Below are 11,955 nucleotides of genomic sequence, written 5' to 3'. Positions count from 1 at the left end.
AGGGATGGGGTGGATGAGGAAACAGAGGGGTGGGGTGGATGGGGGGATGTGGAAACTGTGTTATTACATAGGTGGTGCTAAAGACAGTCTGGAAGATGTGCATAGCAACCAAGAGGAGGCCGCCAACAAAAAAGGTAAACAATGGAGTAATTGGGAGATGTAGCCGTATTTGTTTATCAAGGACTTTTGTCTTTATGACTGGCTGATACATGAATAAGAATTGAAGGTCACTGTATACACTGTGAGAATTTGTCATTAGAATGAGCTCTGTTTCATGCTCACTCTCTGTAGAGAAAAGGTCTGATTGCATATTGTATAGAACTATCGCTGTAGCAAAAAGACCATCACGCTTCAGTACCCTTTGAACATTGTCAACAGAGTGCAGTAGCTATATTACCAGTCATCATCATCAATGCATGGATGGTAAAGGGGAAAGCTGCCATCTAGTGTCCAAACAAATAGGGGCATATCCCCATAACAACAATGGACAATGAAGGAGAATTATTAAGGCACTCTTTATTGACGTAATTGAACATGTAAAACTGTCAACCAACACAAAAGCCACTTAGGTGTAAAGGGTTTGCCAGCGTTAAAGTCAGATCATTATTGGATCATCATTCTACTCTGTGACATGGAATGGTATTGATACATCACTGGTAAGACATCTGTGGAAACAAAGGGAACATAAAAATAATGATAATATAATGTTCAAATTATAGCAGGAATACACAACTTAACAATAACGCATAAAGAAGCCCTTAATATTGTGTTGTCTACCCATGGCCATACCTAAATAATATGTATTGTTCAATAAGGTGGTCCCATTTCAACATGAGTGTGCATTTTTAAAATTACTACAGTAAGGGATGAAATTGTTATTTCAAGACATTAATTAAAGAATATTCAAGGCTTACATTTGAAATAAGAGAAGGAATTGCTCAAACGACATACAAAGAACAAAGAACAAAAAAGAAAATAACACCACAGCTAATCCAAATACAACTCAATGGCTGCATTTACACAGGCAGCCCAATAGTGATCACTTGCCCAATTATTGGCCATCTGACTTGTTAAAAGACCCGTTATTGGCAAAATATCAGAATTGGTCTGACTGTATAAACACAGGCAATAGACTGTACATCATATGCACACCCTGTATACTTCAGCCTCCCCTAGCCAAATAGACCTCATTGGGTCCATAGTAACAATCCTTCCTTAGACTCCAGTCCAGCTGCCTGTTGGGTAAAGCATTCATCCCCACTAACCCCTTTCTCTCATGGCCAATCAGCAGTACTGCTGATAAAAATAAAAAAAAGCATTCTCCTTTAACCAGGGACTGATTCAGACCTCAGACATCAGGTGAATGGAATCAATTCAGTTTAATATTCAATAAAACTTTATTATTAATATCACTGAACTCTGGCCAATCAGTAACATTCATCAATTACTACCCAGTAGAAAAGAACACCAGTAGTCCATCTCATTCCTGGTTGCAGGATGGTGGTCCCTCTGAGGATGTGGAGGGACAGTTCAGCTGGTCTGGCGCTGAGGGACCGGGACAACCTGATGACACCATGCGCTCCTCTGCCTTCAAACACAGCTCTGCCAGGAAGCTGGCTGTCTCCTTCACCATGTCACTCTCCTCATCTGGGCCCAGGATAAAGAGGAGAGGGGTAAAACAGTCTAAAGTTGACCTTAGAGGGCGAAACAAAGCCACAAGTATGTAACAAGCTACAGTAGTAAAGTAGTCTACCGAATCCAGATTAAGCCAATTCCTTGGTTAAAAAGCATGTCTGAAGCACTATAGTATAGCTGCAGTAGGTACAGGGGGGAGAACAAGTATTTGATACACTGCCGATTTATGTAGGGGTCTGTAATTTTAAACATAGGTACACTTCAACTGTGAGAGACGGAATCTAAAACAAAAATCCAAAAAATCACATTGTATGTTTTTTAAGTAATTATTTTGCATTTTATTGCATGACATAAGTATTTGATACATCAGAAAAGCATAACTTAATATTTGGTACAGAAAACTTTGTTTGCAATTACAGAGATCATACGTTTCCTGTAGTTCTTGACCAGGTTTGCACACACTGCAGCAGGGATTTTGGCCCACTCCTCCATACAGACCTTCTACAGATCCTTCAGGTTTCGGGGCTGTCGCTGGGCAATTACGGACTTTCAGCTCCCTCCAAAGATTTTCTATTGGGTTCAGGTCTGGAGACTGGCTAGGCTACTCCAGGACCTTGAGATGCTTCTTACGGAGCCACTCCTTAGTTGCCCTGGCTGTGTGTTTCGGGTCGTTGTCATGCTGGAAGACCCAGCCACGACCCATCTTCAATGCTCTTACTGAGGGAAGGAGGTTGTTGGCCAAGATTTCGTGATACATGGCCCCATCCATCCTCCCCTCAATACGGTGCAGTTGTCCTGTCCCCTTTGCAGAAAAGCATCCCCAAAGAATGATGTTTCCACCTCCATGCTTCACAGTTGGGATGATGTTCTTGGGGTTGTACTCATCCTTCTTCTTCCTCCAAACACAGCGAGTGGAGTTTAAACCAAAAGCTCAATTTTTGTCTCATCAGACCACATGACCTTCTCCCATTCCTCCTCTGGATCATCCAGATGGTCATTGGCAAACTTCAGACGGGCCTGGACATGTGCTGGCTTGAGCAGGGGGACCTTGCGTGCGCTGCAGGATTTTAATCCATGACGGCGTAGTGTGTTACTAATGGTTTTCTTTGAGACTGTGGTCCCAGCTCTCTTCAGGTCATGTAGTTCTGGGCTGATCCCTCACCTTCCTCATGATCATTGATGCCCCACGAGGTGAGATCTTGCATGGAGCCCCAGACCGAGGGTGATTGACCGTCATCTCGAACTTCTTCCATTTTCTAATAATTGCGCCAACAGTTGTTGCCTTCTCACCAAGCTGCTTGCCTATTGTCCTGTAGCCCATCCCAGCCTTGTGCAGGTCTACAATTTTAGCCCTGATGTCCTTACACAGCTCTCTGGTCTTGGCCATTGTGGAGAGGTTGGAGTCTGTTTGATTGAGTGTGTGGACAGGTGTCTTTTATACAGGTAACGAGTTCAAACAGGTGCAGTTAATATAGGTAATGAGTCAAAAACAGGAGGGCTTCTTAAAGAAAAACGAACAGGTCTGTGAGAGCCGGAATTCTTACTGGTTGGTAGGTGATCAAATACTTATGTCATGCAATAAAATGCAAATTAATTACTTAAAATCATATAATGTGATTTTCTGGATTTTTGTTATAGATTCTGTCTCTCACAGTTGAAGTGTACCTATGATAAAAATGACAGACCTCTACATGCTTTGTAAGTAGGAAAACCTGCAAAATCGGCAGTGTATCAAATACTTGTTCTCCCCACTGTATATTGTATGTGTTTTCAACAGATAGGAGTGTGTAGTTTACCATTGAGCTCCCTCAGCCTCGGGGCATCCTTCTCCTGCAGTCCTTTACAGATCTTCTTATGGGTGAACCAGTGGAGTCGCTGACACATCAGGCCACAGTACGTCACCTGTAGTAGTAGTAGTAATAGGAAGCATTTATTAATCATTTTATAGGCATTCATAATGGTGTATTCATGGACGTTATCATTAAGTGTAACCAAAGTAATAAAGAGGGAAATGATTGAGAGAAACCCTGTGCTTGTGGTCGGAGGTGGTTTTCGTACCATTTTGCAGAGGGAGCATCGCTTCTCGGCCCCCCTCTCTCCACACGTAGCACAGAACTCAGCGTCTATGAAGGCCATCTTACCCGTGAGAGCCTGGGTTAGCACCGAGAATGCTGTCGGGTCGTTACCCTGGAGACAAGAGAAGCAGTGGAACATTGAACAGTAAACATTCCCATACAGAAAGTTATTTTTACTAACATAAAATCAGAATTCATTGAACATGATCATGAACTCCTTATAAAGGTACAATGCAGCCATTTTTTTTTATCTCAATACCAAATCATTTCTGGGTAACAATTAAGTACCTTACTGGGATTGTTTTAAATTAAAAATCAAAAAGAAACAAAAATAGTTTCTTAGCAAAAATCTTTTTCTCAAGCGATAATTAGGATTGTTTAGGAGTTTTTTGTAATAACTTTTGTTATTGACCAAATACTTATTCTCCACCATAATTTGCAAATAAATTCATTAAAAATCCTACAATGCGATTTTCTGGATTCTTTTTCTCTCATTTTGTCTGTCATAGTTGTAGTGTACCTATGATGAAAATTGCAGGCCTCTCTCATCTTTTTAAGTGGGAGAACTTGCACAATTCGTGGCTGACTAAATACTTTTTTGCTCCACTGTACATAAGTATTCAGACCCTTTGCTATGAGACTCAAATTGAGCTCAGGTGCATCCTGTTTCCATTGATCATCCTTGAGATGTTTCTACAACTTGATTGGAGTCCCCCTGTGGTAAATTCAATTGATTGGACATGATTTGAAAAGGCAAACACCTGTCTATATAAGGTCCCACAGTTGACAGTGGATGTCAGAGCAAAAACCAAGCCATGAGGTCAAAGGAACTGTTCGTAGAGCTCCGAGGCAGGATTGTGTCGAGGCACAGATCTGGGGAAGGGTACCAAAACATTTCTGCAGCATTGAAGGTCCCCAAGAACACATTGGCTTCCATCATTCTTAAATGGAAGAAGTTTGGAACCACCAATGTTTGGAACTGCCAGGCCAAACTGAGCAGTCGGGAGAGAAGGGCCATGGTCATGGAGGTGACCAAGAACCTGATGGTCACTCTGATAGAGCTCTAGAGTTCCTCTGTGGAGATGGGAGAACCTTCCAGAAGGACAACCAACTTTGCAGCATTCCACCAATCAGGCATTTATGGTAGAGTGGCCAGACGGCAGCCACTCCTCAGTAAAAGTCACATGACAGCCTGCTTGGAGTTTGCCTAAAGGCACCTAAAGACTCTCAGACCACGAGAAACAAGATTCTCTGGTCTGATGAAACCAAGATTGAACTCCTTGGCCTGAATTCCAAGTGTCACGTCTGGAGGAAACCTGTCACCATCCATACGGTGAAGCATGGTGGTGGCAGCATCATGCTGTGGGGATGTTTTTCAGCTCAGGGACTGGGAGACTAGTCAGGATCGAGGCAAAGATGAATGGAGCAAAGTACAGAGAGATCCTTGATGAAAACCTGCTCTAGAGGTCCCAGCACATCAGACTGTGACAAAGGTTGACCTTCCAACAGGACAACAATCCTAAGCACACAGCCAAGACAACGCAGGAGTGGCTTCGGGATACATCTCTTTAAGGTCCTTGAGTGGCACAACCAGAGCCCGGACTTAAACCTGATCGAACATCTCTGGAGAGACCTGAAAATAGGTGTGCAGCAACACTCCCCATCCAACCTGACAGAGCTTGAGAAGATCTGCAGAGAAGACTGGGAGAAACTCGCCAAATACAGGTGTGCCAAGCTTGTAGCGTCATACCCAAGAAGACTCAAGGCTGTAATTGTTGCCAAAGGTGCTTTAACAAAGTACTGAGTAAAGGGTCTGAATACTTATGTAAATGTAATATTGCAGTTTATTATTTTTTATGAATTAGCAAAAAGTTGTGTGTGGATTGATGAGTGGAAAAAAACTATTTAATCCATTTTAGAATAAGGCTGTAACCTAACAAAATGTGGGAAAAGTCTAGGGGTCTGAATACTTTCCGAAGGCACTGTATGTAACCTTCAAACTAGCTGTTATTGGCAGAGAGGTTTGAAACTTTATTTGTTGTTGGTCTATTGAAGTAACTGTCCAGTGTTTCCAGATTTCTATGAAATATGACCTATAATTAATTTCAATATAGAGTGAAATAGTTTTCCTTACAAAAAATTATAATTAATTATGTTCAAAATAAACTTTTCTGTGTTGGAATGGTGTGGGCGTACCCGAACTACATAATGGTGTGGCCGTATACCGGTCATTAAAAATATTAATGCGAGTAGACCACTGATTGGTCAGCTCATTGATATATTCTCAATCAATTTTGAAAGAATCTGTTTGAGATACAAGTTTGAGGTGGATTTTTTTAAGTGTTTAAAAAAAAATCCTATTCATGTTTTGGCCACAAATACGAGTACAGGATTAGTCAACAACATCATTTATGTATAAGTTCACAGAATCTGAACTTTAAAAAAAGTGAGATTTTCACTGGACAGTTACTTTACTTTGGCGTTTTAATGTAAGCTTTAATGTAAGCTTTTAATTTAAGCTTGCGGGATCAGGTGGCTTTTCAAGGCTAACTTTAACTTATGCCACCTGGTGATGTCACCAGGCAGGCCAAAACTCCACCCATGCAAAACGTGCTGAACTTTCAGGCGGTCTTTTCAAACTGCTCTTACACTAAAAGGGTATTATCGTAATTTTCAAAAATTCCCAGTATTATTCCAACCTCATAGTGTGGAAATGTACAGTATATAAAACACAGGAAATCACATTTTGGACTGCACTGCCCCTTTAATATGTAAATGTAACATTTAAAAAATGTTGCGCAACCCAATCAATCTTCAATTGGTTAGAGGACTAATTAAGTGAGTCCATAACTGAGTCCATAGGAGGAGCCTTACATTGGATAAGACCTAAGTCAAAAGAAAGTTTGAATCAATGAATGACAGGAAGCTCACTCACAATCTCCACTGGTGCGATGCTCCTGACCAGCTGCTGTAGCAGTGCGGCTTCACAGTAGGGAAACTTCCTGATGCAGTCTCTAATGAACTTCTCCTGGTACTGAGGGAAACCATCTCCATCCCTCCCCTTCAACAGGCTGAGAGAAGAGACACAAATTAAAACGATGTAAAGAACTGTTTACATACAATATTCATGCAATATACAGCACTAAAAATAAACTATGAAACACAATTAGCACCCAATGGTTAGTCTCGGAATTTTGTGCAATAACAGAAAAATGTATTGGACAGTTACCGGTTAGAATGCCAGCAATGCAATCAATCAATCAATCAATCAATCAATCACATCCACCACTGTCAAGAAAAACAAGATGATGTACTGGGAGTGACACACACACAACAGACACACACACACACCTCTTGATGAGCACATCTAGCTTGTCATCACGGTCCAGAAGGAAGGCCATGCATTTCTGCAGCACATAGCTAATGTAGTGCATCTTCATGGCCAGGACTTCATTCATATCCTGCTGCTTCACACACTGCTCACACAGCAGATCCATGACATGGTAACACTTCTCTAATGCTCCCACGTCCACCAGCAGAGGGTTCTCCCTGACCAGCATCACCAGCTAAGAAAGGGGGAGGTGTGGAGGAAAGTGTTATAGAGAATATTAGAAAGAGAGATGAAGAAAGAGTTAGAAAGAGAGAGAGATAGAGAGTTAGAAAGAGAGATTTAGAAAGAGAGAGAGAGAAAGAGAGAGAGAGAGAAAGAAGAAGAGTACAACGCTAATATCTAATGACCCCACAATTTGAAAAGAAGGAAGAAAAAGAAAGAAAGAAAGAAAGAAAGAAAGAAAGAAAGAAAGAAAGAAAGAAAGAAAGAAAGAAAGAGAGGGGCCTGGTTGCTCCTCACCACAAGCGCCATTCCATCATATCCCAGTATTCCTAGTTTGCTGTTTATTATATACTGTAAGACTATAACACTATGTATCCTGCTGAACTTCCATAGCGAAGGCTACTCTGTGAGACCGGGGCCATGAGGGATAGGGGATATGAATGTCTCAGCTCATGTTCTAGAGAAGAGATTCCACACATCAAACAAAAAGACACTTTCCAATGCCATGTTTCAACAAACTGAAGTCTTATGATGTAAAGAATCAGTATCCATCACAGAGACACAGTGGCAGAAACTATAGATTACGTACTGACTGGTCACTTTGCAATGCTACTGAATAAACACACGCTCCTATGACTTTATAACTGTCTCGGAAAAATACTTAGCAATAACTAAGTTGCAATCTCATCTAACCGACGTATGACAGCCACAGGGTGTGTGCAGTTGGTTAGACTAGCCAAAACAGTTCGGAATTTTCTTGTACATTGGTGCACTGCCCCGACCGTAACATGACTTTAAGTAAGCATTTGGTTGGACAGTGTATTCCATGTATATCCTGTACATACGACTAATAAAGCTTCAAACTTTAACCATGACTTTAGTCAGCAGGCTGATATAGCAGAGGTCTGAGAGTGTTACAGTGGCACCCCTCTCTGTGTCCTGCGTTCACATCCAGACAGATAGATAAATTTAGACAGATCTAAAGCGGGCAGCGGCACCACGGGCGTGTGACTGCAGCCTGCAGCGGGTGAGGGTTGATCATGCAGAGAATGGAATTCAAAAGGACACTAGGCTATCCAAGCCATAGTTGAATTACAAAAGAATAGGGGGACTTGGGGGAAGGTGGTGGCAGCTGGGTATTCCATAACAAATCAGCCTTCCATCCTACCCCCCAACAAAATGCTAATATCAAGTGTGCACCCATCCCCACTTTCATTATTGCCAAAGATATCAATGTGCACTAAATCGGGGATATGGTGCCATTTCAGGGAAGCAGCCTTAGACTACTGGAGAAACGGAGTAAACCAAAGCCTATTGGGTTCCAGGAAACTATACTGGCCATCTAAAGTGTCTTAGCAACACGATCAAGCCACTCCACTTCCCTAGAGTCAGATGATCTAATATATACATACCATTTGTATGTCTCTGGGGCAGTTTGAAGGAAGTTGATGGTCATTTCTACTAGCTGCTCCTGTAGATCTCAAGTCATTGCACTAACGCTAGTCAGAAATGGCTTCAGAAACTAATTTCAACTTCTTTCCAACTGCACGCAGAGACATACAAATATTATCCATGAATTCATATGACTCTAATTCTCTATTTTACATAAACACTTGCACAAAAAGCAATCTCATAGAGTGTGCAGTGCACATAGGTTTAAGGAAAGGATTGTTTTAAAAAAGTTAGATAGGAACCATTTAGAATTCAATTTAGAATATAACATCTCCACCTTGACAGGGTTGAGGTTGGAGGTCATGATGATCTTGTGAAGAGGTCCAGCCAGTTTGGGAGGCAGTTTGGCTTCTCGCTCCAGCCCCTGGGGTCTAGTGTAGTACTCGAGCCGCGCTCGAGAGAAGAAGTTGTTGATCACTGTCACACAGTCATGCTGGCCTGAGAGGTGGGACAATCGTCATCATCAAAATTATCATCACCATCATCATCATCATCATCTTAATTTCCATAATCATCATAATAAACCCAAAAGTTTGGGACAAGGGGACTGATATCAGGGCTGTGGTTAATTTGGTTTTCAATTCAGCCAATTCAGAAAAAGTCACAAAAAAGCTGGGTATTTGCAGGAAAAGACTGTGTGAAAGAAGTTTAAGGCGATCACTTCTTTACCCACGAAAGCAGCCATCTGAGCAGCCGTGCGACCTACTGAATTGACCAGGTCTGTCTCTGCACCCGCATCCAGCATCATGGAGGTTATGTCTGTCTTTCCTGGGATAGGGCAAGTTATGGCAAAGTCCAATTTATTTTATTACATTTTAAGTTTATTAAATTCTTATATGGTGCTTATAAATGAGTTATTTATGGATTATGAAGTCATTTTGTAGGTACCCTTCAAATAAAATATGGCCAGTATCAAAATATTGTCTAAATTACAGTATATGCTGTATGAAAAAGGATGCCTGCCCTGGACTAACCTGAGAGTCCAGCAAACATGAGGGCTGTGTATCCATAATCATGTTCATTACAATTGACGTCTGCCCCGTGCTGGAGCAGCAGGCTGCACATGTCTGCCTGGCCCTTGTATGCTGCGTGCATTAGGGGAGTCATTCCATACTGAGGGGAGACAGAAAGGATCATACTATCATTTAGGGTACTGATTCTACTGGCATTCACCTGGTAGCCTACTTGTAACAGCTTCTTTTAATGAATACTAAAAAACAAACACGTAAATCATCGGTTATGACTGTTTAATTACCATAGTAAATACCTGGTACTTTTTGCACTGTAAAATAAAGTGCTATGGAAGTAAGGCAGGAAGAGACAGTTACTGTTACATGTTTATCCACATAATACTCAAACGTGACAATTATGTCAGCGCTATACTGTATAGAGTTATAAGGCCAGGCTGAGACTGAGTGCGCATATACTGTCAAGATCTGCTGCTCCATCTGATTTTGACAGACTGAACACACTTGTGCCACCTTTTCCCCCCTTTTTTTTTTGCTCCCACACACACACAAACACACCCACACACATAACACACATACATACACATACACACATATACACACAGACGTGGTCTGAAGTAGTCTGTGGGTTACATCTAGTGGCTGGAGTACTACATCCTGCACTCAAGAGTCTCAGCCATATGTCTACATAACAATGGAAAACATATGCTGCAGGCCTTCACCCACATAATGTTATATATGTCTCCATGGCTACACCATCCCAATAACATCACTATTTACTTTGTGTCACTAACGCCCTATAGGTTTGTCAGACTTATGTCAAAACTATTAGTGGTCATGCGTAGGGGATTTTTGTGAAATAGACCTCTAAGTGACATTTATGCGTTTTACTGTTCTAAACATCTCAGGGATATCGTGGCTAGTGTATGAATTGCTGTAAGCTAGCTTGTACACTGATATATTGGGGAAGAGAATGACAAATCTCATCTTAGCATTAACTAATGACACAAACAACACAGGTAACTTTGTCAGAGTTTTCAACGACAAGACTCAATAGCCCCCATCCATACAGTACCTCATCCAGACAGTTGACTCTGACGTCCTTGGACCCCAGCAGCCGTGCAACCTCCTGCACATCACCTGGTTCACACAGAATAGAGATTTTAGATATCAAATGAAACATGCAATACCTCTTATTAACAATATATCATGCAATTTGTATAAATGATCTGCGCAATTTCACTTTATCTCCCCATAGGTACAATGAGGTTTTTGCAAGACACTGTGAATGTGAAAAACAGGTGCCCTCCAGCAGTTTGGTATAAAATGTTTTAAATCAAATCAAATCAAATTTATTTGTCACATACACATGGTTAGCAGATGTTAATGCGAGTGTAGCGAAATGTCATAATGTGTGTTGGTGATGTATGGGAAGTATTGGAATTATTACTATAACATTATTACATAGAAAAATGTAGCCTACTGATAATGCATTAATGCCTGAAGAATTTGTTTGATCATATTTTCAGATTCAGAGTGTTTAATAGTCACATGTACAGGGTTGCAGGTGTGATTACAGGGTACAGTAAAAGTCTTAGGCTTCGAGCTCCAACATGCAGGACTAAGTGAAACTAAATAATGAAAATGGTCATGAAAAACAACAATGTAAATAGAAATAGCACTATATACATAAAAACAACTGTGGTAGTGATGACTAAACAAATGTCAATTGGGGTGGAGGCAGAATGTTGAGGGAGTGAAGTGGAATGACCATAACGGGAGCATGACCATTGAGTGAAATAAAAACTATAACAATTGTATTTTCTAAAAGTAATATAAAAAAGTAATACAACAAGTAATAGTTGTGTGACAAATGAAGACATTACTGTAACAAAATGCATTGAACAAAGGAAAATAACAGAAAAGTGTTTACAAAGTCATCCCAAAAAATAAATAAGAAACTTACCTGCAGCAATAACCTGTAATATTTCTCGCTCAGCTGCTGAAAGATCTCCTTTCTTGGGAGCAGCCATTCTCTCTGTTGTTAAAATTCACAAGTGTTTACGAACAATATCTTGCTGTGGATGTGCGTTTATCCCAAAATCGTTACACCACTTGGCAGGCACAGGCCTGACGAGAGTAAAAGGTGATGGCCTTGACCAAATGTATAATGAATATGTAATTGAAGGGAAGTTAAACCATCATTGGACCACACCACTAAGTGAAGAAAAGAGGTGACAGATTGTCCACTCACTAACTTAAAATGCATAAA

General features: G+C 41.0%; 1 protein-coding gene across 1 annotated transcript; it reads right to left on the bottom strand.

Moving 5' to 3' along the window:
• Nucleotides 1-1,249: 1,249 nt before the first annotated feature.
• On the bottom strand, nt 1,250-11,855 carry LOC109908486 (ankyrin repeat and MYND domain-containing protein 2). The gene is made up of 10 exons (XM_020507140.2): nt 11,650-11,855; nt 10,759-10,823; nt 9,690-9,828; nt 9,385-9,483; nt 8,993-9,153; nt 7,062-7,276; nt 6,646-6,781; nt 3,694-3,822; nt 3,432-3,537; nt 1,250-1,647 (listed from the first exon to the last, which is right to left on the bottom strand). Exons 1-10 carry the CDS (start codon nt 11,714-11,716, stop codon nt 1,481-1,483), a joined length of 1,284 nt encoding a protein of 427 aa, XP_020362729.1. The 5' UTR covers nt 11,717-11,855; the 3' UTR covers nt 1,250-1,480.
• Nucleotides 11,856-11,955: the final 100 nt, after the last annotated feature.

Source organism: Oncorhynchus kisutch, linkage group LG17 (genome assembly GCF_002021735.2).
Source record: "Oncorhynchus kisutch isolate 150728-3 linkage group LG17, Okis_V2, whole genome shotgun sequence".
NCBI lineage: Eukaryota > Metazoa > Chordata > Actinopteri > Salmoniformes > Salmonidae > Oncorhynchus > Oncorhynchus kisutch.
The sequence above is the reverse complement of the archived record's forward strand: the minus strand, read 5'-3'. Positions and strand labels throughout refer to the sequence as shown.

Excerpts from the sequence above, each read along its gene's own strand:
- LOC109908486 (XM_020507140.2), bottom strand. The coding sequence starts at position 11,716 with ATGGCTGCTCCCAAGAAAGGAGATCTTTCAGCAGCTGAGCGAGAAATA. Across the intron at positions 10,824-11,649 it reads ATTACAGGTTATTGCTGCAG|GTGATGTGCAGGAGGTTGCA; the intron begins GTAAGTTTCTTA and ends TGTGTGAACCAG. Across the intron at positions 6,782-7,061 it reads CTAGATGTGCTCATCAAGAG|CCTGTTGAAGGGGAGGGATG; the intron begins GTGTGTGTGTGT and ends CTCTTCTCTCAG.